At 55.1% G+C, this 24,218-nt stretch overlaps 1 protein-coding gene across 4 annotated transcripts in view; it reads left to right on the plus strand.

Moving 5' to 3' along the window:
• Positions 1-24,218, plus strand: part of PTPRE (protein tyrosine phosphatase receptor type E) — a 178,976-nt gene that overhangs the window by 134,658 nt on the left and 20,100 nt on the right. For 3 of the 4 annotated variants that reach the window (XM_055559921.1, XM_055559923.1, XM_055559922.1), the window contains 7 exons: positions 4,414-4,513; positions 4,823-4,896; positions 6,977-7,113; positions 13,148-13,238; positions 17,693-17,769; positions 18,638-18,674; positions 20,912-21,009. In XM_055559921.1, the coding sequence (XP_055415896.1) occupies positions 4,414-4,513; positions 4,823-4,896; positions 6,977-7,113; positions 13,148-13,238; positions 17,693-17,769; positions 18,638-18,674; positions 20,912-21,009 (614 nt within the window). Of the gene's footprint in view, positions 1-4,413; positions 4,514-4,585; positions 4,703-4,822; positions 4,897-6,976; positions 7,114-13,147; positions 13,239-17,692; positions 17,770-18,637; positions 18,675-20,911; positions 21,010-24,218 lie in introns of those variants that run through there. The other variant, XM_055559924.1, reaches the window with a different exon arrangement.

The raw sequence follows: 24,218 nt of genomic DNA on the forward strand, positions 1-24,218 counted from the left end.
GGTGACCTGGAAAAGAGTGAGTGGCCGGGCAGGAGGTGGGCAGGGCTGTGGACCCACAGGGTTGATCCAAGAAAGTCTGGAGGCAGATCCACGGGGGGTTCTTACTCTAGCCTGTCACTGATTTCATACGTTGGAAGTTAGAAAGGAGGAAAGGGAAAAGAATGCTGGATACATGTGGCAAGAGAAACATGCTAGGTGCCCAGACAGGGAAAGGAAGAGCACACGTCACATGGTCCCACATGAGCGAGATGCCCGGCACAGGCTGATCACTGCTGGCGGCCGTGTACGAGTGTCTGACTGGGGCTGGGGCGGGGGACGGGGATTGACCACAGATGGGCAGGAGCGACCTCAGTGGGCTGGTGAAGTTCTAAAGCTGGATGCTGGTGATGGCTGCACGACTGTGAATTTACTAAAACACATTGAATTGCGTGCTCAGAATGGGTGTGTTTTATAGCTGGTAAATTTCACCTCCATAAGACAAAGTAAATGCTACGCAAAGTTAAAAGAAGAGCAGGGAAGGAGAGGAGAGGAGAAGCAAGAACAAACGCTGCTGAATCGCCCACCTGTGTTCACACCTAGCTCTGCCACTGAGCCTCGGCCTTGAGTAACTCGCTGCACCGCCTTGTGCCTCGGTGTCACCATTTGCGAGATGTGATGATAGTACCCACTTCGGCCAGTGCTGAGCTGATTAAGGGAGATAGCCGTGCTGGGGTGTGGAGGACTCCTCAGTGTTGGCTGTTTGTAGCAGAAAACTGTGCTGGAGGCGGCCTGTTCCCTGGCCAGACTCTCACCGCCCAGAGAGCTGGCTGTCCAGCATCTTTTAGCATCTCCTTCTTGGACGTGTGCCTGACACAGAGGGAGACCCCACTGGGTGAGTTCTGAGCCCCCAAGGAGCTGATGGGGGCATCCTGGGCACCCCACGCCTCCCGGGTAGACTTGTAGGCCTGTCTATGTCTGCTGGCTCCTGCCCGTGGTGGGTCAGCAGGAGCCTGTAACCAGCGGGGGGCTGGACCCCCTCCCCCTGCCCCTGGGGCTGTTAGTCCCACCCGGCTACTCCAACCCCACCCCATCCTTCCCCCGAGACTCCCAGACGTAGCACTCCAGGACTTCTGTGATAGGGCTGGGTCAGGGTTCTTCAGAAAAATGGAGTCCACAAGATGTATACTTATGTCTATACTTACACTTATTACAAGGACCTGGCTCACTCGATAGTGGAGGCTGTAAGTCCAAAATCTGCAGAGCCAGTGCCCTAGTTTCAGTCCAGAGACTGGCAGGCTGCTCTAGAAGCAGAAGGCGTGATGCCCCATTTGGAAGGCAGTCAGGCAGGAAGAAGTCCCTCTTACTCACGGGGAGGCTCCGGCTTTTTGTTCTGTTCAGACCGTCAACTGATCGGATGTGGCCCACCCACCGTGAGGAGGGCAGTCTGCTTTTCTCAGAATAACAACTCAGACGTTGATTCTCATTCAAACAGCGTCCCTCTAGAAACACCCAGATTACTCAGATATATTAACCAATTATCTGAGCCCTTTGTGGCCAGTCAAGTTGACCCATGAAAGTAAGCACCACGACTTGGTCATGGTGAGCCTTCAGGAAAACAAAAACTATCAACTTCCCTCCAGAAAGAGGTACACCAAGGTGATTAGCGTTGGTACCATTCAGCCTGGGGTCAGGAATTCAAGCCCCATCCAGCCTGAGGGCTTCACATGATTTCCTGACTTTGAATAAACCTCCTACAAAGGCCCCTGAGACCGGGGAGAATTGAGGTTCGCTGCTGACCTAAGTCTCCGGCCAGGAGAGCAGTTCCAGGTGCCTGACCTGGATCTTTGGCATCTAGCAGCACTGTCTTCATTTTGAAACTCCAGAGAAATCCACAGCCACAGAAAAGAAAGACCAGAAATGGCAGCAAATAGAAACTGCATTCAGCACACTGCCTTGCTCCAAGCTGGCACTCTGGGTACTGGGTCACTGGAAAGCACTGCAGCCTGGGGCCCTTGGGATGATGCTTCCCTGGGCCAGGCAGAGAGAAGCTGGCCTCTGCTGGCCCAGGGCTCAGCAGCTGCAGGATCATTTAGCAAAACTTTTCAACCTGGCAGAGCATACTTTGCCCCAAAGTAGGGAAGAAACGTCGCAGTGGTGTTGATGCGCCTGGAGGTGGCACCAGGGGCACCACCAGGGTGACTGGCTCCCCAGTCCTAGGCTCACCTAGAAATAAAATGACTGACTGATAACTCAGATCTCTGGGGCAGAGGCTTCCCAGGTGGTGCTAGTGGTAAAGAGCCTGCCTGCCAATGCAGGAGACATAAGAGACGCAGGTTCGATCCCTGGCTGGGGAAGATCCCCTGTAGGAGGGCATGGCAACCCACTCCAGTATCCTTGCCTGGAGAATCTCATGGACAGAGGAGCCTGGTGGGCTACAGTCCATAGGGTTGCACAGAGTCGGACATGCCTGAAGTGACTTAGCACACACAGGGCTGAGGCAGAACCAAGGGGCTTCCCCACCCACCGCTGCCCAGCCCTGCCTCACAGGGCCGTCCATCCCAGTCGGTGGTCTGCACAAGCTGAAGTGCGCAGATGCACTGGTAAGGCCAGAACTCCCAGGACAGCCCCCGACTTTTAATTTCCAAGACCAGATTCCATGCACACCAGTGCACACACATGCACACCTCTCAGGTGTGTGGGCATGTGTATTTGCACAAACATCTGTCCACACCTGACTTGGAGTACTGGCTGCATAGAGTTGGGGGAGATCTGGGGGGAAGGCTGCCCCGAGTAGACCACCAGCCTACTTACCTCCAGGAAAACCCCCCTCTGCTCCCTCTTCTTGGACCCTCAGCCCCACCCAGTCTGAGCTACCTCAGTGTGAAATGAAAACAGAAAGTGACTCAAATTTCCTCTTAGTCACCACACCGACTTCCCATGCAGAGCCCATTGGTGGCCCTGGGTGGGACACAACCCAGCCTGCGGAGGCCCAGTTTGGCTTTCAAAACTGCATTTAGACTGAATTGCTCACCAATATTTAAAAATCCGATCATTTTTACATAAAATTGGAGATTTCTCCTTTTGGTGAATTAGAGAATTAAGCTCTTGAGCTGCATCTTTCCTTGGTCCCAGTGGGTTGGGGTTGAGATATGTCCAGTCCAGCAAGACAGCCAGGCACACCCCCAGCTCTCCCGAGCCCCCCCGGCCTGCTGGTCCCTGGGGGTCCCCACCTGACCTCCGCCTTCCAGAAGAGAGGCAGCTGCGACATCTGACAGAAAGCCAGAGCGGGGAATCCCATTTGCCACTGTGATCGGTCACTTCTGTCCATGTGCACAGCCCCTCTCTGGGGGCTTGGGCCATTCAGCCCCGGTCCTTGCGGGACTGCCCTGGAATGTGAGGTGCTCCTTGGGGAGTGAGGGCAATTTGGTGAGGAAGGGGACATCCTGAGGAGGCAGGAGCTGAGTCAGTGTCGGGGGAGAAGGTGGGGTCTGAGGGTGGCAGCCAGGCCACCAGAGCCTGCTGGAATTCGGGCTTGGAGGGCAGGTCGCGGGCAGCCATTTTGTGTCCAGGGATGGGGGAACCTGCCGGTGGAGGTAAGGGGTGAAGGGGGAGCAAGGGTGAGTCTGGGCAGGCGGGATCAGGAGGCAGGATCGGGAAGCGGGATCAGGAGCTCGCAGCTCTGAGAGGCCGGCTCACCATGTGGCAACAGGTCTGTCCAGCCGAAGGTCAGGCTGCTGGCCTGTGCCCTGAGCTCGTATGGAGGCCTGGGGGGCTCCTCACCTATCCTGGGACAGAGCAGGGGGACGTCTGCACCCCCTCTGTCCTCCATCTCCTGTTATGGGGAGCGTCAGGTACGCAGGACCTGGGGAAACAGGCCACATGGGGGTCTGGGCCCTCCCTACCCTGCAGCAGGGGGCCTCCGGCCAGTCAGGTAACTGGATCCCTGGATTGGGCTCTTCTCAATGACACCTCTGGGCATCTAAGTGGAGGCGCCTGGGTCGATACCAGCGACCAGGATGGTGGACTGCATGGCAAACCTGTGAAGCGGGGAGTCAGCATCCGAGATGAGGGGCTCTGGAAGGAGAGAGTTTGCAACCTGTGTAAAGTTGGGTGCTGGTGTCCAGGGTGAAGGACTGTTGAAGGAGAGGGTTTACAAACTGTTAAGTGGGGTTCTGGTATGAGGAAGAAGGGTCCATAGGGAGGGATTGCTTTGCAAATTGTGAAGCTGGGCGCTGGTGTCCGGGAAGAAGGGCCAATGGGGCAGGGGCTAATCAGTGGCCTGTGAAGCCAGGTCTGGCGTCAGGGAAGAGGGGCTGGTGGGGTGGGCGCCGCTCCGCACACCGTGAGTGAGCCTGGTGCTGGGGGCCGCCCCCTGCCCAGACCCCCACTGCCCTCGTGTGGGAGTCCTGACGGGGGGCCCGCTCCCCCCACCAGGCCCCCCGGCCCCCGGCACGCCGCAGCCCCTGCTGGCCTGGCTCCTGCTGCCCCTGCTAGTCTTCCTGCTCTTTCTGCTGCTCGCCGCCTACTTCTTCAGGTAGGAGTGTCCGGGCCGCTGACTCGCCCCGACCTGCTGGGGAGGAAATGATGTGGAGAGGGAGGCCGTGACTGGGGGCGGGCGGGCGGAGCTGGGTGGCTGAAGGCAGGGCTGCGGGCAGGGACCCGGGACCCGGGCGGGCAGCGGCTCAGCCATGAGCAACAGAAACAGCTTCTCCCGGCTCACCTGGTGGGTATCCCCTGCTGGGTATCCCCTGCTGGGTCACCCCGGGGCCCTGGGCTCTGGGCCGGCTCCCTGGGCTCTGGGCCAGCTCCCTGGACTGAGCCCCTAACAGTCTGTATCTCTAAGGTTCCGGAAGCAGAGGAAGGCGGTGGTCAGTGCCAACGACAAGAAGATGCCCAACGGGATCCTCGAAGAGCAAGGTAAGGGGGAACCCGGACGGGGCTGGGCGGAGGCGTGCCTTCCTCGCAGCTTAACGTTTGAATGATAAACCCCTCCAGCTTTGCGACTCTCATCTGCCATCACCTGGCATCATGCTGTCTTTTATAATCAGTGCTTCCCCGTTTCAGACCTTTCGTCATTTTCTCTCCGGTGTGAAACAGACGTTTGAGGCATTTCAGTTTGTGGCTTTGGAGGGAGACGGTGTTCCACATCCTGTCGTTTTTACAGGATTTTGAAACATCTAACATTTATCAGGGAGTCTTAGATCAGCCTTCGATGAGACGGGTGGGCTCATCACCAACCTTTTCAGAAGGGCCCCCTGGCCCCCGAATCCGCACTGCCTTTCAGGTCAGATGAAAGAAGGGAATTGATGGAGCAACGCGGAGGGTCAGGGGCATTCCCTATCATTTTTCTTAGGTTCCAGATTCAGCTACTGACTTGTAAATGCCCCTTTACAAAGGCACATTGGTGTTCTTCCCACGTGTTGAGATGTCCGAGAGAGGTGCGTGAGGCAGAGGCTTTTAAAAATACCAGTTCACACCAGTGACTACAACTTCCTCAGTCAGCTTGCTGCTGACTGGTTCCGTGGTTTGGGGGAACAGAAGTGCTGTCAGACTTCACCTGAATTGCAGAACTGACCCAGGACTCTGCAAAGAGTTCTCAGTAGCGAGGGACCTCGGCCAGATCCAGGAGGGCAGTTTTGCGGGGCTGGGGGAACCCGCGACCATGCTTAGATGATGGCACGTGGCCTCCAGGCCCCTCCTTCCTGCCTCCTGCTCCTGCCCTGCCCGCCCTAACAGCCCGGATGGGGTGAGGAGGGTGTGGCTGGCGAGGCTGCCTAGCTCATTCTGGAGTGTCCGTCTCTGGGAGGGGTGAGCCCTTGGGGGCAGTTCTTGATGGGGCGTAGGAACAACTCTGCAGGTGGGGACTGGCCCTGCCACGAGTGACAGCAGAGCAATGTGGCCTCGTGGAGGGCAGCGGCTCGTGCTCTAGGACGGGAAGCACATGCCTTGGGGGTCGCTGTCTGTCTCGCTGAGTTTGTGGAGGCAGCTTGTCCAGGGACCCCCTTGCAGTCTGGCCCTTCTCCTTTTCGAAGCCTCTAGCCCCTCCCCCTCAAAAACCCAGGGGTGCTTTGTCTTATTTCTCCTGAAGCTGATGGGGTTTGAGTAACTGTTGCAAAAGTTACTGTCGTTACCTTTGTTAACCAGGACCATCTGTTACAAAGATAAGGCTATGGGGGCCTCCTAACTGGACAGGTTCCCAGTGTGTTACCAGTTTATGCCCATGGGGCTCTCCTATCTGGACAGGTTCCCAGTATGTTACCAGTTCATGCCCATGGGGGCCTCCTAACTGGACAGGTTCCCAGTGTGTTACCAGTTTATGCCCATGGGGGCCTCCTAACTGGACAGGTTCCCAGTATGTTACCAGTTTATGCCCATGGGGGCCTCCTAACTGGACAGGTACCCAGTGTGTTACCAGTTTATGCCCATGGGGGCCTCCTATCTGGACAGGTTCCCAGTATGTTACCAGTTCATGCCCATGGGGGCCTCCTAACTGGACAGGTACCCAGTGTGTTACCAGTTTATGCCCATGGGGGCCTCCTATCTGGACAGGTTCCCAGTGTGTTACCAGTTTATGCTCACGGGAGCCTCCTATCTGGACAGGTCCCCAGTGTGTTACCAGTTTGTGCCCGGAAACCTGTCGTTACTCAACTCTGTTCCAAGCCTGGAGTGTGAAGGTGCCTAAGCCCTTTGTAGAAGGAGCAGGGGACAGACAGAAAGATGGGTAGGTGGTTGGGTGGGCGAGTGAGCTGGGAGGATAAGGCATCTCTGATTGGCAAGAGCAGGTAACACCAGCCAGAGGGGGCCGTCTATCCATCACGATGAGTGATGAGGGTATATTGTAGGAGACAGAGCTTGACTTCAGCTGCTCATGGTCTGAGAGGAACACCCTCTCCAGCTGCGTCATTCCTCCAGAAGGTTGTCTGTCTGTCTGGTTAGTAAGTCACCGGCCCATATGGGAGCACGGCTCAACGGCCCCCTGTTTCTGTTGACCCCACAGAGCAGCAGAGGGTGATGCTTCTCAGCAGGTCCCCGTCGGGGCCAAAGAAGTACTTCCCCATCCCCGTGGCACACCTGGAGGATGAGATCCGTGCCCGCTCGGCGGATGACTGCAAGCGGTTTCGGGAAGAGTTCAATGTGAGTCTGGGCCCTCTGTCTCGTCATGTGGAAGGGAGCTGGGATGTGGGGTGTTGTGTTACATGATAAATTACCCCAAAGGCACAGAACGCTCACATCCACCAAGACGCAGCCCCAGAACCAGGGTTCCAAGGAAACCCGGTTTCTGCCTCAATGCCCTCCGCTGACCCTCATCCCCATTGATAAGATGAGACGGTTGAGGGGGAGCTTCAGAGCCTCCTTCCAAGTCACACACTCTGAGCGATGAGTTCTGAATCAAGTAAGAAGGCAGCACCCTTATCCCAGAGATGCACACGACCAGGGCGAGCGGACCATGGGGTGACAATTTGACGCTGAGAGCTAAGGAGCCCTCGGACCACCCTGCACAACCTCAGTTAGACAGTCGAGGGGGTGGCCGTGAGGGAACATCACCCTGCCTCCACAGCCCTGTGATTCTGCCCGAGTCAGGGTGTTGGTCCTGCTACCGCTGTTTTCGATGAACTTAACAATGGCAAAATGAACGTCCCAGGGACGGGGAGCCTGGTGGGCCGCCGTCTGTGGGATTGCACAGAGTCGGACACGACTGAAGCGACTTAGCAGCAGCAGCAGCAACAATGGCAAAGCTAACTAAGATGAATTTAACCAACTGGTCCAGCCGGCTGGTAGCAAACAGATCCTCCTCTCAACAAAAATACAAGTGTTCAATAATGATACCTCCCCTTAAGTTGCTAATATTTAATGTCCCATGAATTGTGAAGCTGCTAGACAGATAGATGACAGGTAGAGAGACAGGTAGAGAGACAGACAGACAGCTAGATAGACAGACACATAGAGAGATAGACAGGTGGGTGGATAGGTAGATACACACACAGATAACAATAGAGGGATGGAGGGACAGGTGGACAGATAGACACTTGGGTGCCCAAGCAGACAGACAGACACTGGGAAAGGCTGCTCAGTGTTTATCCCTGGTCATGTTTGAGTCTCCGTTTATTCATCTTCCTCATTTCGTGAATGTCCACGCGCTGGCGTCGAGCCTGAAAGTGGGCGGCTTTCCAGCAGGAGGGCCGCCTGGTCCCAACTCTGCCTGTGCCACCCGGCCCCAACGCATCAGTTCTTCTCCTGAAGCCGGTTTCCTTCATCATGAACGAGCCGGGTGGGAAGATGCCTTAATGACCTCCCAGGTCAAACGTGAGGCTGGGACTTTGTGAAAAGCAAAGATGGTACAATTGTGGTCTCTGAAGACAGGGTGACTCCTGCTGCAAGCAAGTGACTTTTCACCCAGAAGCAACCCTGGAAGGAACAGCAGGCTGATGGTGCATTTAGACTGTACTTTTGGCTTATTTTTTTTTTTAACACAAGTCCTCTTTTGCCTTTATCTTGCTTCCTTTTAATTGTTTCCAAATGTGTCCCTTTTTTGGGGAAATTAGGTCATAGTGAAAGACAGCTCCAGGCAGTATTGTTTTGCAGCCTCAGCCTGACAGCAGAAGTTAATTCTCCAGTTTTCAAAATGACTATCCAAGTAGGCGGCTGCAGGACCGCTTCCCCACCTCCTTTCTCATCCCGTTTCCTTTGGTATTTGTGTTTCTCCACGTGGAGGCTGGTGACTGGCCTTGCAGAGGGAGGGCTGAGTCAGAAGTCACTGGCCGAGCCACAAATCTCAGAAGTTAGGGCCCGAGAAGAGAGTCAGGCAGGTAAGGCCCTTGTCCCAGATGCAGTGTGTAAGGGGACTCCAAAACACCTCATTGTCTGGATAGATACTATTTTCATACAGCTTTTAAAAATAGATCCAAGCCATCCTGTGGAACAAAATACAATTAATAATTGTAAATAAAGACAGGGTCCCCCTGGTGTCTCCTGTGACCCCAGGCTCTGATGGGGCTTGTGACCCCACCGTTAATTGACCCTGCCTTTATTTAGTAGTTTGATATTTTGGTCATCATGGATTTGTGTGTGTGTGTGTGTGTGTTTATTTAGGGGTCTTTTAGATGTTGAAATCAAACGTGATTTTTCTTAACCCCTGGGTTCTTTGGAATACTCCTTTCCGCTTTGCAACCAAAGTGAGCACCTTGCCCTGCTTACCCCATCGCTGCCACTAAGCAGCCTTTCCGGCCACCCCCGCCCACTGCCTCCGCTCAGGGAAGGGCCAAGAGGGAGGGTCTAGAGGTCAGAGTTCAGAGAGGACGTGGAATCTGGTCCTGGCTCTGGGGGAGCCTGAGCAACTGCCCACCCCGCTCTGGACCCCAGTCCTCTCCTCTCTCAAGTGAGCAGGCAGCCCCTGCTAAGAGCATCGCGACCACCACGACCTGCCCACGCGTGGCTCCGCAGGTGCCCACGCTTGCCATGGGCGCACACTCCTCTTTTTCCTTTTCTTGCCCTCTGTCCTGAGCTCCCCACCCAGAATCTGTGCAGGGAAACGGATGGGTCTCAGAGTAGTCGATCCAGAGGAGTTTGGGCTCGTGCGCCTTGGCCAATCGAAGGTGACATGAATTTGAAGTTAACAAGGCCCTGGCTCTGGGATCTGTTTGGAGGGGTGATGGAGGTGCTGAGGCAGGAGGCTGGCTGCCCACGTGCCTGCCCAGGCCTGCTTCTCACCAGCCTGGAGGGCTTGGGCAACGTGCGGCACCTCTGCCTCGGTTTCCTCTCCTGTGAAACGAGGCCCTCCCCACCCCTGCAGGAGTGTCTCAGCCCATGAAAGAGCTAAGGTGTGTGCCCCGTGTCTGCAGGAGAGGGGTCTGAGCACCATCCTGCTCAGGACGACTTCTGTGACGGTCCAGTCAGCTGTCCACTCGCCGAGGTAGAATGCTGAGCTCGCAAAGGCTGTTCCAGGCCCCTGGCTGAGTCTTGCAGGCGTCCCTTTCCAGACAACTCCTCCCAGGAGCCTCTGTCCCTCCCCTGCGGGTTATTTCAAGCCCAGTGCCTGGAACTGACCTAACCCTCAGTGCTGCAGGAAGGCCCAGGGAGGCGCCCCAAGGGGAGGGCCCGGCACGTACACACCAGGATGAGGGAAAGGAATGTGTGCGTGTCTTTGTGTGCAACACACATGTTCCTTGAGATGAAAGGAAGGAAAGGAAAGGAAAGTTAGTCGTACAGTCGTGTCCAACTCTTGCGACCCCATGGACTGTAGCCCGGCAGGTCCTCTGTCCATGGGATTCTCCAGGCAAGAATACTGGAGTGGGTTGCCATTTCCCTTCTCCAGGGGACCTTCCCGACCCAGGGATCGAACCCAGGTCTCCTGCATTGCAGACAGATTCTTTTACCAACTGAGCTACTATGAAACCTCACCTCAAACCAACCAACAACCCTTTTCAGCCAACATACATAAGAGAACAATCGATCACAATTTATTTATCCGTCAGGGGCCACAGGCATGGCACTCACCCTGGGCACAATGGCAGTGGCCCAGGAATGGCAGAGCTCCCCCCAGGAGCCCCCTTATTTGTCCTGAGCCATCGGAGCTCAGAAACGCAATTCCCTGGGTGGCTGACAGGGAGAAATGCTGGCCTGCTCGGAGGGGCTGTTTCTTTCCGTGTGCTTGGAAACGGGGTACGGGGCCCAGGGCGCTTTGCCTCTGTTGACCATGTGGCCCCCTGTGCCGCCGCCCACGGAGTCGGGACGTCACCCCGTGTCCCGGCTGTGTTCTCGGGTCATGGCTGGGGTGTCATAGCCCAGCTCATCCTCACCACTCGGACGTCTCCAAGCCACTCCTTCAGCCCCGCCCCGCACCCCCCTCACCTTCGGAGGAAAAGGGAGACTTCTTTTTTTTTTTTTTTAATTAATTAATTGTAATAGAGCATTCTTAGAGCAGATTTGGTTTACAGAAAAATTGTGCAGAAAGTACCAGGTTCCCATACACTCGTTCTTCCTGCACGGTTTTCCCCAGTGATTGCCGTCTTGCCTGAGTGTCTTACATTCGTCACAACTGTTGAATTAATATTGACTCATGATCACAGCTGCAGGTCAGATCAGAGTTCCAGAGTTGCACATTCTGTGGGTTTTAACTAACCCATCACATCATGCGCCGCCCCCCTCCCTGCCATGATGGTCTCATGACTCTTTTTTTTTTTTTTTTTAATTTTTTTTTTAATTTTATTTTATTTTTAAACTTTACATAACTGTATTAGTTTTGCCAAATATCAAAATGAATCCGCCACAGGTATACATGTGTTCCCCATCCCGAACCCTCCTCCCTCCTCCCTCCCCATTCCATCCCTCTGGGTCGTCCCAGTGCACCAGCCCCAAGCATCCAGTATCATGCATCGAACCTGGACTGGCAACTCGTTTCATACATGATATTATACATGTTTCAACGCCATTCTCCCAAATCTTCCCACCCTCTCCCTCTCCCACAGAGTCCATAAGACTGTTCTATACATCAGTGTCTCTTTTGCTGTCTCGTACACAGGGTTATTGTTACCATCTTTCTAAATTCCATATATATGCGTTAGTATACTGTATTGGTGTTTTTCTTTCTGGCTTACTTCACTCTGTATAAGAGGTCTCATGACTCTTTTATTTTCAGGGCTGGGGTCAAAAATAGCTTTGAGGTGCAAAAGAGAAGACTCTAGAACATGGTAACACATTTCGTGTTGAGGTTTGGTCAGGAAGCTCAGTGTTAAGAGCTCTGATGAAGAGCCAAGAGCTCCCTGCGGCAGTGGAGGTACTGGCCTGGCAGAGACCTTGCCCACTGGCTTGCCCAGGTGCCCACTGGGCTGGCCTCCACACTGACCTGGGCAGAGCCTCTGCCTATGGCCGTTGGGCATGGAGCGGGGAGAGGACACGGGCTGGCAGGGGCTCAGTCAGTGATGGAGAAACCCCCACCCTGGGAGAAGGGGACCCTGACTCAGGACTTTGACTCCAGGCTGGGCCCTAGTCTCCTGGGCACTGACCACCAGAAGCCCCTGCTTGTCCCCACACTTCAAGGAAGATAGTGTCCTTCTCAGGGTCCAGGTGCCAGCTCCAGGTCCCCTCCCACTGTCTGCTGCTTGCCAGGCAGGTGACTCGGACGATTCCGCAACCACCTTGGGGTTCTGTTTGCTTATCTACAGAACAGGAGGGATGGTCTTCGTGTCACCTGATGCTGGGTGGGTTGTGAATGCCGGTGATGCAGCCCTTCCCCAGTGCCCGGCCCATCGAAAATACTCGATAAATGTTAACACTACTTACTCGAGTCCCAGTGGCCCCTGGTTCACGCGACGGTCAGGTTGGATGATGAAGGAGGTTCAGAAGGCTCTTTCCCACTGTGCTCTTGGAGAAGCACCGCCCCCCCCCAACCCCGAGCATGGACCCTCCCCAGCAGCGAGCAAACGTGGGAGGAGGTTTGGCTCCAACAAGAGCCGAGAGACCCTGAGTGGTGGAAGGGACTAGAAGTCAGGATGGAGGCTCGTACTTGCTATGCTGCCCATCAGCTGTGGGGCCCTAGCAGAGCCCCCAGACCCGATTTCCCTTCAAGACAAATGGAGGGTTAGGGCGGAACATGCAGGCCCCCTGGGATGCAGGTAACTGAGATGCTGACGGGGGGTGGGCCCAGGTCTGCATTTCAAGGAGCCAGCAGCTATGTCTGTCCCGCTGGCCCACGCCGCATCTTTAGGGGAGGACAGTCCTTCAGCATCACCCTCCTCGTCCTCCAGCCCCAGCGTCTGTGTCCTCACCCCTGGAGCAGAGCTCTGCCACGGCCACCTCCTACCTCCCTGAGCTGGGCCTGCTCCAGACCAGGGCTTCTGGGTCCCAGGGGTTTGTTGGCCATACAGGCCCAGTGGTGGCCTGGATGCAGCTCAGGGTCCAGCTATGGGTCATCACTTTGTCCGCATCCCCGTCGGCCCCACTGAAAGGAAGCCTCAGGGAAGATTGGCCTGTGTCTCCATCACGGCCCCCGCCTAGGGCCGGCCCAGTGCCCAAGGCAGAGGCTTCTCTGGGCAGGAGCAGAGGGACGGGCAAAGCCCTGGAGGTAGTTTGCTCAGAGACCCGTTCTCTTGATTCCCGCGCTTGGTAGGGAGGCTCGTAGGCAAGGTGCTGGATTCCTCACGTTTAGTGCTGACTCTGTGTTTTCTTCTAGTCTCTGCCATCTGGACACGTGCAAGGAACTTTTGAACTGGCCAATAAAGAAGAAAACAGAGAAAAAAACCGATACCCCAACATCCTTCCCAGTAAGATTTTACTCTTTTTTTTTACATGACCGGTGGTGTTCTGACGACACTCATCCTTGCTTTACAGCTCCTGGTGATTCTGCCTGTCCAGGCAGCAGATGCCCAGTTGCTCAGAGGGCAGGGCCCGGGTCAGGACACCTGCTCAGCCTTCGCACATGGGGGTCTGGGTGTCTGTCTCCCACCTGGGGCTCTGAGAGCCTGTGCCATTCGTGGTCTGGCTGCCAAGCCTGTGTTCACTGTTGAGACCTGGGCTGCCTGGGTGGGAGGAGATGGGGGCAAGAGGATGCCACCTGCCCCGGCTGGCAGGGATCCCTCTGTGGACCAGCCTTGAGCCCTGGTCTCGGGCAGCCACTGGTCCCAAGCATCTCCCCATCTTGGACACGGTGCCCTGGGCCACCAGCGTCAAGGCTCCTGTACAGGATCAGGAGCGACAAGAGTTCAGAGAGCTGTCGGGCTTTGGCAGCTCTGTGGGAAGGCTTGAAGCGTCCCAGTCTTTACCACCGCAGCTGATGGGGGTCATGGGTGGGGGGTGTGGCCTCCAGGGGGTGACGGGGCCAGAGTGGACACACCTGTCCAGGGGCGTTGCTGGATGGGCTGTGCTTTGGGGGCCTCGGTGCCGAGTCAGACCCCCAGTGTTCCAAGATGCCTGCGTAGAAGCTGGCCTGGGGGGCAGGGTGGGGTGAGTTGTGATGTCATTTCTCTAGCCTGGGCCCTCCTGTCCACTTCGCCATCAGGCTGGCAGAAGGGCAGCCTCTAGGACCCCGGTGAGTTCACGTTGGAGGCCCGACAAACGGGGGACCTCCCTTCTCGGGCAGAACCTCCGTGGGGCAGAGCAAGCCGGCCTGTGCTGGCCCTCAGCGAGGTGGCTCTTGGGTGGATTTTTAGGACCAGAATTGAGTCCATCGCCCTGTGGGTAAGAGAAGCTGTGGTCTACCTAATCTATGTGGTCTCTGGATTTTCAGCACCTGATAGAAGCAATTCATTCCTATTTTGCATGCATAGGATTTATTTGTGCTTTTGGTTTGGGTTTTTGTGTGTGTGTTTGTAGAGTCCACCATGAACTTGGGTCAACGAAAACCAGAGAAATTAACCAAGTAGTCTTTGTCCCACGCATATTTGTAGAGGAAGCCAGGGGAGCGCCAGGGAGATGACAGGTCAGGCAGCCAAGCAGAGAGGGTGTCTTAGACCATGGTCAGGTTCTAGACTCAGAGCAAAGGTCACGCTGAGAGGACTTGCTGTTAAATTGGGTGAGGCATATCAGAGGCAAGTTCCATGGCTTGAACAGCTCAAGGGAAAGAAACGCCATGCAGGAGGTTGGGGATCTTTGGCCTAATTTGCGCTGAATAAAAATTAGGGTATTTGGAAGTTAGCATCTGTTCCTGGTTGAATTAAGTAGCTTAGTTTGCGCTTTGACTGCATGACGTGTGTGTGGAGGGCCAGCTCGCTGCCAGGCCCTTTCCGAGGTTCCTGGCCTACATTTCCCTCTAATTGCTGAGCCGTTTTCCTCCTAAAGGTAACGTTTACTTGGCCAATCAAGAGTGCTTTCAGCCTGAGCTCCATGGAGCGGAGTTAGCAGCCAGGTGTGGGAATTACCTCTGGTGGCCCAGGATGGGGCATCCCCCGCCCCCCGAGGGTCCCCAGCAGGGCCCGGCAGGGCCTGCTTCACGCCCGACGTGTCTAAGCCACGTTCCTCTGGCTTGTACTATGGAAGGGAGCTGGCATTCTCTGCAAGTGTGAAAGTGTGGGTCCTGTCCCAGCCCCTCCCGGCCCAGGAGTATCAGGCCAGAGGAAATTGAGGAGCTGGCGGTCACCACGGGCCCGGGGACTCTGTCCGATGTGAGCATTTCACGTTGGTGCAAGGACACATTTACAGAACCGTGTCCTGGAAACACTGGGGTGTGCCCTGGAGGAGGCCAGCTGGGGGCATCTGGCTTTGGCATCGGTGAGACCCAGGAGAAGCCAACCTGGTTAACCTGGGCAGTTGGCCAGAAGTGCCCTGGGGCAGCTGGATCACGGGAGGGTTGTGCAGGGGGCTCCCAGGCCTGCTCCCCCGACCCTAAGCCTGGGAGACCCTGCTCGTACGCGGGGTGGGGTCGGGTCAACAGGCAGGGAGATGGGCAGGGGCCCAATCCCTCAGCCCCGTATACCTTCCCTCTCCCGCCCCCTTCCCCACGCAGAGAAAGAAAGGGAAAATGTAGTCCCTCAGTTGTGTTCAGCTCTTTGCGACCCCGTGGATTGCAACCCGCCAGGATCCTCTGTCCCTGAGATTTTTCTCAGGCAAGAATACTGCAGTGGGTTGCCATTGCCTTCACCAGGGGGTCTTCTGGACTGAGTGATCCAACCCCCCTCTGCTGAGTCCCCTGCATTGGCAGGTGGATTTTTTACCATGGGCACCACCTAGGAAGCCCTGTAAGTGCATCCTATTTACAAGATGCCCTGGGACAGGAGCCAGTCCTGGCGTGAACCCAGGGAGCTCTGAGGACAGAGGTCAGTGTGCCTGGGGTGTTGAGTGGCTGCGTGTGGGAGCGGCCCCACGCCCGGTGGCGAGTGCGCGTCCTTCTCTTTTCTGGAAAAAGACGCCAACCAGGGATAATTTTAGGAAATGATGTTTTAAGACAGAAGTGTAACGTTTTAGTATGAAAAGACAGGAAGCTCTTAGAACTGCAAGATGCTAAATCTAACCAGAAGGCTATTTTTAACCCCGGGCTTTCTATAGCTGTCCTCAGAAGGGTAAATTGTTCCAAATCATGTTAAACTAGCTTGATGCGTGTTCCACTGGTGCTCTTTCTGCCTCAGGGCTGAGGGTCTCAGGGCCGAGCCTTTGAGGACTGTGAGTTTGGGGTCTGACACCCTGGCTGCCTTCTGCGGGCCATGACTGCCCCAGACCTGCGCTGACCTGTCCTCCACTAGGAGCAGGGTATGGTGTCCAGACAGCAGGTGTCTGAGCCCGTCCGCTTGTGGTCAAGCCAGCAGCCCTCCGTGTAGAGGGGAGACATCCAGTCTGTGACCAGGATCTTTGCCCCAGACCCACACCACACACTCCCCGTCCTCGGTTAGTTTCAGTCCTCTGGCTACTCAGAGGGGACAAAGCAGGGAGCAGGACGCAGAACTATCCAATAATTAATGCAGTAAATACATGCAGAGTACCCACCGAGTACTGCCCGGCACAGAGTAATAACCCAGAAGCAGCTTGATCCTAGAACCCTGGGCCCAAGTCTGGGCCTCCTTCATACATTTCTACTCCTGTGAGTGGTCGGCCGCTTACACACCAGCATGGAGGCCCAGAGCTGGAGCTGCTCCACTGGAGGGACCCATGAAATGGTCTAACTTCTTTGAGAATCAGAAGGAAATACATACCTAACCCAGTCTGGCTCATGCTCACCTTTATAGCAGCTACTAATGCAGGAGGTGTAAGTGACTCGGGTTCGATCCCTGGGTCAGGAAGATCCCTTGGAGAAGGCAATGGCAACCCACTCCAGTATTCTTGCCTGGAGAATCCCATGGACAGAGGAGCCTGGCGGGCTACAGTCCATGATGTTGCAGAGTCAAACACAACTGAAGCGAGTTGGTACACACACACACACACACACACACACACACACAATGCCGTCATAAAATAGAATGTGTAATTTTTTTCTTTAATGGAGAAAGGGGCCCATGAAGGCAGAAGTGACATGGACCCATGTAAGTCATATGGGGCCTGGTTAAAACCTCCCCACATGTATGTGTACATACATACCACAAACATACACACCACGCTCATGTACATACAACACACTACACACACTGCATACAAGAACACCACTGCACACCCACAAATACACACACACACTGCACACACCCACACCATGCACACACACACACACCACTCACACACACAAATACACATACACACCGCACACACCCACACCACACACACACACACAGCCCCCCCTGGTTGGCCCTCACACACTGGAAAATTCTGGAACCACAGGCCGGACTCTTCCAGGCAGTGGTCCATCCTGCACAGTCCGTCCGTGTGAGTCCAGTTAGCTGCCTGCTCCGGGGCAGACCTGAGCATGAGCACTGGGGTCTGGAGTCCCAAGCCCTCAGGCCTGACGCCCACCTGTCCAGAGGTGGACAGGCTCCCCTTCGAAAGCCTGAGAGAGTGGCCCGCGGAAGTGCTCCTGAGGGCCAGCACATCGACTCCTGGGCCCTGAAGCTCTTACCTGTCAGCATCCCCCCGGTGTGTTCAGCTCTTTCTGGGGCCTGGCCTGGCCTGGGTGCCGAGGTGCCGTGTTGGATGGAACAGGTGCGTCCCTGCACCCAGGACACTGAGCATCTCCTGGGAACGTTTAAGAAGGACTTCCCTTCTGTCCCGTGGTCACCATGGTTACGTCCCTCACAGTGTTTAATCCTCCGTGTGATTCCCTGGCCTAATGTCACGGTTTTTGTATTGTTGTTTTTTTCTGCAGATGACCATTCCAGGGTGATTTTAAGCCAAGTGGATGGAACCCCGTGTTCAGACTACATCAACGCGTCCTACATAGATGTGAGTACTCCCAGCCCCGCGTGACACTCACACCTGGACCTGGGGGCTGAGTGTGGATGGGGACCACTGGACCCCCTCTTCCCGGGGCCAGGAAGGTAACTTGTCCACACTTTCCTGGACCCGGTGGCCACACCGGCCACCACACAGAGAGCAGGAAAGCACTGGGCCTTTTGAATTAGCATCTATGCTGGGGACTTGTTCCTAAGTTGCAGATAAGCACAGAGGAGGCTCGTTTATGCTGCTGCTGCTTAGCCACTCAGTCATGTCCGACTCTTTGCAACCCCATGGACTGTAACTGACCAGGCTCCTCTGTCCATGGGATTCTCCAGACAAGGATACGGGAGTGGGTTGCCATTTCCTGCTCCACGAGATTTTTCTGCTCCAGGAATCAAACCCAGATCTCCTGCTTGGCAGGCAGATTCTTTACCACTGAGCCACCTGGGAAGCCCATACTCATTTATTTTACTGACCAAACAGAACAGAGGGGACCAGTTAAATAATTTGCAGTAAAATCATATAGAATGGATTATTACGAATCCAGTTTAGTTGAACCTTAAAAGATCATTTGATATAAGTTACGAATTATTGTAAAAATTCAGTATAAGAGAATGTGTGCATATTAACCAATTAAAAAAATATATATCTGTACCTGTGTGTCTGCTTGCATATCTGGAAAGGCAGTCACAGAAAAATACTGGCAAGGGATACACAAAAATAGCATGTTATTTCTGAAACTCCTGGCAAGGTTTCTTCTTGGTTTTCTGTGTTTTCCAAATTCTCCACGACAAATACACGTTACTTTCCTAACCGTAAAGTCCTTCCACAATGACAATTCTGAAAAATCATACATCTGATTTTATTTCTCTAGGGTTATAAAGAGAAGAATAAATTCATAGCCGCTCAAGGTAAGCTCTTCATTAAGTGACGAACGTGATTTTGGTAAAATGACGTGGAAGGCGATTGCTTCCTGACCTGGTACCAACCATCCTGGGGGTTATACAGGCTTTTTGTATGTGCGTGTACTGCTACATTTACATAGCGGATCAGAGTCGTACAGCCTCTCCCGAAGCACGGAAGTGAAAGATGTCATGAATCTCATAGCCTTGATGCTCAATGCGTCTGCTCCACTGGCCAGGGGTGTCCCCTCCCCTGGGAGGTGGTCAGGAATGCGGGCCCCACCCCGACCGGCTGCTGTCCCTGAGTTTGCATCTTAGCCAGCATTCCAGGTCATTCTGCACTGTAGCATTTGAGGAGCATTATACTGTGAAGTGATGACATTCCTCCAGGTCACAGGGCTTCAGACGAGCGCAAGAGCTGGACCTCTGCGTGCGTACGCCCCCGTCTGTGGTCAGGGCAGACAGACAGGGAGGGCGTGGGGGCGTCCATCATACACAGCCACGTCAGGTGTGCAGCCACACGGTGTGTGTGTGCAGAGAGACAGAGACCACGATCTGCTTCTGCGCCTGTATGATTTAAACCCAGACGCCCAACGGTCCAGCGCTTGCCACCTCAGCGTGCTGATACTCGCGTTAGAAATCCTTGAATTTCTCTCTGCCAGCTGAGCTCTACGTGACTTCCAAGTTGTTGGGCTTGGGGAGCAGCAGGGAGGGGAGTAAGTAACTTTCTGGATCAAGCCCATAACCTTGAGGATGCTTTTAGCTGTGAAAGTGTATTAGTCGATGAGTCATGTTCGACTCTTTGTGACCCCATGAACTATAGTCCGCCAGGCTCCCCTGTCCATGGGATTCTCCAGGCAAGAATGCCAGAATGGGTTGCCATGCCCACCTCCAGCGGACCTTCCTGTGAAAGCACACCCTTAAACCTCACACATGATCCTCTGTGTTTCCGAGCACTTTCAATCCAGCATACCAGCGTCTGCCTGCGGCTGTCATCCCCGGGAGCCAGGGCTGGTGAGGCTGGGTGTCAGGGAGCTAACAGTGGATTTCCTGCATATCCTCGTTGCTCGGCAAGAGTCTTTAGAGCAGTGGGTACCAACATTCAGTGTAGATAGCAATCTTAATGCACATTTAAATGCACACACAAAAAATGGGCTTCCTTGGTGGCTCAGATGATAAAGAACCTGCCTGCAATGCTGCAGAGCCAGGTTCAGTCCCTGGGTCAGGAAGATCCCCTGGAGAAGAGAATGGCAACCCACTCCAGTATTCTTGTCTGGAGAATGGACAGAGGATCCTGGTGGGCTACAGTCCCTGGGGTCACAAGGAGTCGGACATGACTGAGCGACTGGCACTTTCACTTGCCCTGAAAAGTAGGGAGGTATACACATAAGCCCACAGTCCATCAGGAACATGCCCAGCTTTCAACGTCAGAAACCCTGGCAAACCCCCGCTGACACCAATGGAAATGTCTTTTTCATTCTTATAAGCAGACATCCAGAGGAAGTAGCCCAGGCTGGGGTGGCAGCACAAGGGAGAGGGGCCTCCTTCATTCCTCCCCTGACCTCCTTAGTGTCATCCTCAGGGTCACAAAGTGGCTGCTGCACCTCCCGGCACTGCTGTCCCTAGTCAGGCAGGAAAGAGAGCAGCAGGCAGAGGACTTTCTTCCAGGGACACTACCTTTTGTTCAGACCCCCTCCCCAGGGACTTCAGCCTACGTCTTACCAGACAGCATCACTAGCTGTGAAGGCAGCTGGGAGATGTGATTTTTTTTTTTTTTTTCAGAGGAAAGGAGGTTAGACATGGCAGGTGGGTCAGGCAGCCGGCAGCATGTCTCCCTCCCCCACCCCCTCACACAGTCTGATTCAGCAGTTTGGGATGGGAGGTCTTATTCTGAGGCTTCCACAAGCCCCTCCATGGCCACAAACCACTTTGACAGCTTGCAAACCAGCTCCCGTTTCAACAGTGTTTGTGGCCCACGATCATCACCCAACTAGGGGCACTAACTTAGCCCCCAAGGATTTCCCAGCTCCTGGGTGGGCGGGTATCAGGGAGAGAGAGGCAGGGCCAGACGGGGAGACTGCCCCCTACTCCAGTCCTGGGACCCTTCAGGGAGTGAATGGGCCCATCACCCTCTTCCTTGGGGCAGGTAGTGGGGGAGCAGCCGTCTTGAGGCCCAAAGGCCAGGGTGACAGGTCTGGGGCTCGCAGGGACCACTCTGTCTGACTCGGACCATCCTCTCCTCCCAGGTCCCAAACAGGAGACAGTGAATGACTTCTGGAGAATGATCTGGGAGCAGAAATGTGCAACCATCGTGATGCTGACGAATCTGAAAGAAAGAAAAGAGGTAAGCCCAGCCTGTTCTTCTCAGCTGCTGCTGCTTTGCTGGGGGTACGCTCACCACTTCCTTTTCCCTTCTCCCTCCTGCTTATCACGGCAGACAAAAAAACACAAAACACCTCAGGGCTCACAGCACTTTTATCCTGAAATACGTTGTTTGTGTTCCCAGGATCTCACTGTCCTAGTCAGTCAGTCAGTCAGGTCAGTCGCTCGGTCGTGTCCGACTCTGTGCGACCCCACGGACTGCAGCACGCCAGGCCTCCCTGTCCATCACTGACTCTCAGAGTTTACTCAAACTGAGTCGATGATGCCCTCCAACCATCTCATCCTCTGTGGTCCCCTTCTCCTCCCACCTTCAATCTTTCCCAGCATCAGGGTCTTTTCCAGTGAGTCAGTTCTTCACATCAGGTGGCCAGAGTATTGGAGTTTCAGCCTCAGCATCAGTCCTTCCAATGAATATTCAGGACTGATTTCCTTTAGGATGGACTGGTTGGATCTCCTTGTTGTCCAAGGGACTCTCAAGAGTCTTCTCCAACACCACAGTGCAAAAGCATCAATTCTTCAGTGCTCAACTTTCTTTACAGTCCAGCTCTCACATTCTAGACCACAATATAAAATGATGGAGGGATTTTCTTCTTTCAGTAGAGAGTCATCCCTGGGTGACCCACCAGTTCTTACACCATGGTGGGAGCAGTGAATTTTAATATAGAAATTTTTTAGAACCTTGGAACATAATATGTTGGGCCTCAGACCATAAAAAAAAAAAAAAGTGATTTTCCCCTTATTATTCAGACCAGAGAAATGCCTTGGAAAAAAACAAGGTGTATTGAAGTCATATTGATTTGGTGTGCGATTAGCTGTTTCGACTTCAAAAAGTAATGCATACACATTATAAGAACTTGAAATCTCTATAAAGAAGTGCGAGTCAAGCTGATTGGTTTCCTAAGTGTGCCTCCTGGACAGGACTGCCCTGGGTGGGGTGCAGGCAGTGAGCCACCGGGCAGACCCCTCGTGCAATTCCTGCTGCGATGTGAGGGGCTGCAGGTCATGTCAGGAGATGACATAAAGCATAATGGAGACACAAAATAAAACACAGTATGGACAGTGGAGGTCCAGGAGGGACAGACCCAGATGCGCGGCCAGGCCGAGGCCCTGCTGGGCTCCGTGTCGAGCTCAGAGATGCTGAGGCCTCCTTATGTCCGGGAGGCATTCACTTTTCAACTCCAAGGACACAGACCCCTGTAGAAAAAACTGGGACACAGCATGACTGGGGCTCTGGAGGTGTGGTGGAGAGGGGGACAGCCCCCAACCCTGGTTCCTGGGCCAGGCCAGGCAGGAGGGCTCATGTAGAGGGTGATGGTGCTGCTTGGTCTTGGAGACTGGGGTGCAGGATGGGGGGAGCTATGCCAGATGCAAGCAGAGAGAAGCACTGGGGTGTGTTTGTGAGGCAGGGAGCAATCTGCTGGACCCAGAACCAGGAAGCCCACACCAGGAGCAGAATGGCCAGAAATGCATCAAGGCACCAACCGGCGCTTGCAGCCTGGATATCGGGCTGACGTGGATGGGCGCTCCAGGGCTTCCTCAGCAGTAAGCAGAAGCCTGCGCTTTCGGAAGTGAGCTCACACTCCAGAGTTGAAAGCAGAGCAGGGAGGCAGATGGGACGTGAGCGGCAGGCAGACAGTTCTTCTCGTTCCAGCGTGAGCGCCCGAACAGGGGTGGTGGCAAGCGAGTCAACAGGGAGACGCAGCTCAGTCAGAGACATCTGTCCCAGGCCCTGTGTGGTCCTGGCTCCAGCCAGACATAGGTGTCATCCACCCTCACTCACTGGCTGGGGGCTGGCTGGCCTGTCCCCACGAAAGCCCAGGCCGCTTGGCTAGGGCTCGGGGTAAGGGGGCTGCCCTTTGGGATGGAAGAACTCAGCCAGGGCAGGAGAGGGGAGGCCGGCCGGCAGGGAGGGCAGCCACGAGGTAGCCCCCAGCTCCCTCACCACTAATTTATTTCACCCAGAAAAGCAGCGGAAAAGCCTCCAACCCCACCCCATTTCCGGTCGGGGAGTGGAGAGGGGTTTTCTTTTGTTTCTAAGGGAGCTGAGACAGGGCTGGGGAGGGCCAGCCTCCTCCTCCTCCGTGTGAATCCTGCCCAGGCCCCGTGCGTGCTCTCTCACCGGAAAGAGTGATGGGCAGAAGTAGGGGGTTCCCAGGCAGGGACAGGTTCCGGGGGAGGGGGGCGGGGGGGCGCTGTGGGGAAGGTGTCCCCGAGCTCCGAGCAGATGCTGCAGCCCCACGGCCCTGGACGAGGAGGCTGACCTGGAGCCTGGCATCCCCTGGGACCAGCTGATCTCTGGGCCAGGCTTTCAGGGGCTTGTTTGCAAAGAGACAGAGGAGACCAGTGCAGGGACTGTGGGGCTCGGAAGGCGCCCCCGTCTCCCCCATCAGTCATCTCGTGGCCACATTACTTGACACGCCCCCTCCCCCAGCTCTTTTCTCTGCAGCCTCCTACTGCATTTTTCCACCTCTGTGACTCAGACTCAGCCTGCCTTTGGGCCTCAATTTTCAGTGTCTCAGATAAAATCGTTTCTCAACAGAGTTCCCCTTTTGTTAATTGCTTACACTTCTGTTGTGGTCTCCTTGGCTTCAGCATCCTGGCTCGGTGTTGTGAAAGCTGGCATCTCATGATCTGATGGGGGCGGAGCGGGCGGGTGGGGGCGGGTGGCAGGCGGTGGTGACCGCTGTGTAGACGGGTGTGCCAAGGGCGTGAAAACAGAGCACGCCCTGAGCCCTGTGGGGTCTGAGAAGCAGCCCTCGGGTCCTCGAGTGAGAGTCTGTCAAGGCGAGAGTCTCTGGAGGGTCCCCGGGAGGCCAAGACTGCCCCAAACCATGACCTTCAGGGTGGGCTTCTCCTCAGGGTCCCTTCAGAGCTGCCCAGGGCCAGGCTGCAGGAGGGGAAGTTGGTGGGTGTCATCACACAAGCCCTGGGCTCTGGTAAATACCAGCTGACTCTTGTTTATAAGATTATTAATCCTCGTGGCCTGGCCTGTGAGCTGTGCCTGGTGGGCAATGTCCAGGGTCAATGGCTTGCTGACCCCTGCGGCCATGGAGCAGGGGTCCCCCCATTAGGGGGACCTCATGCCTTCAAGTCCTCCTTGCAGGAGGACGCCCTGGGGTCAGGAACTGGAGGCCCAGCCTCCCCGTCTCGTGTGTGGTCCATTTGTAGTTC

Source organism: Bubalus kerabau, chromosome 22 (genome assembly GCF_029407905.1).
Source record: "Bubalus kerabau isolate K-KA32 ecotype Philippines breed swamp buffalo chromosome 22, PCC_UOA_SB_1v2, whole genome shotgun sequence".
NCBI classification, from domain to species: Eukaryota; Metazoa; Chordata; class Mammalia; order Artiodactyla; family Bovidae; genus Bubalus; species Bubalus kerabau.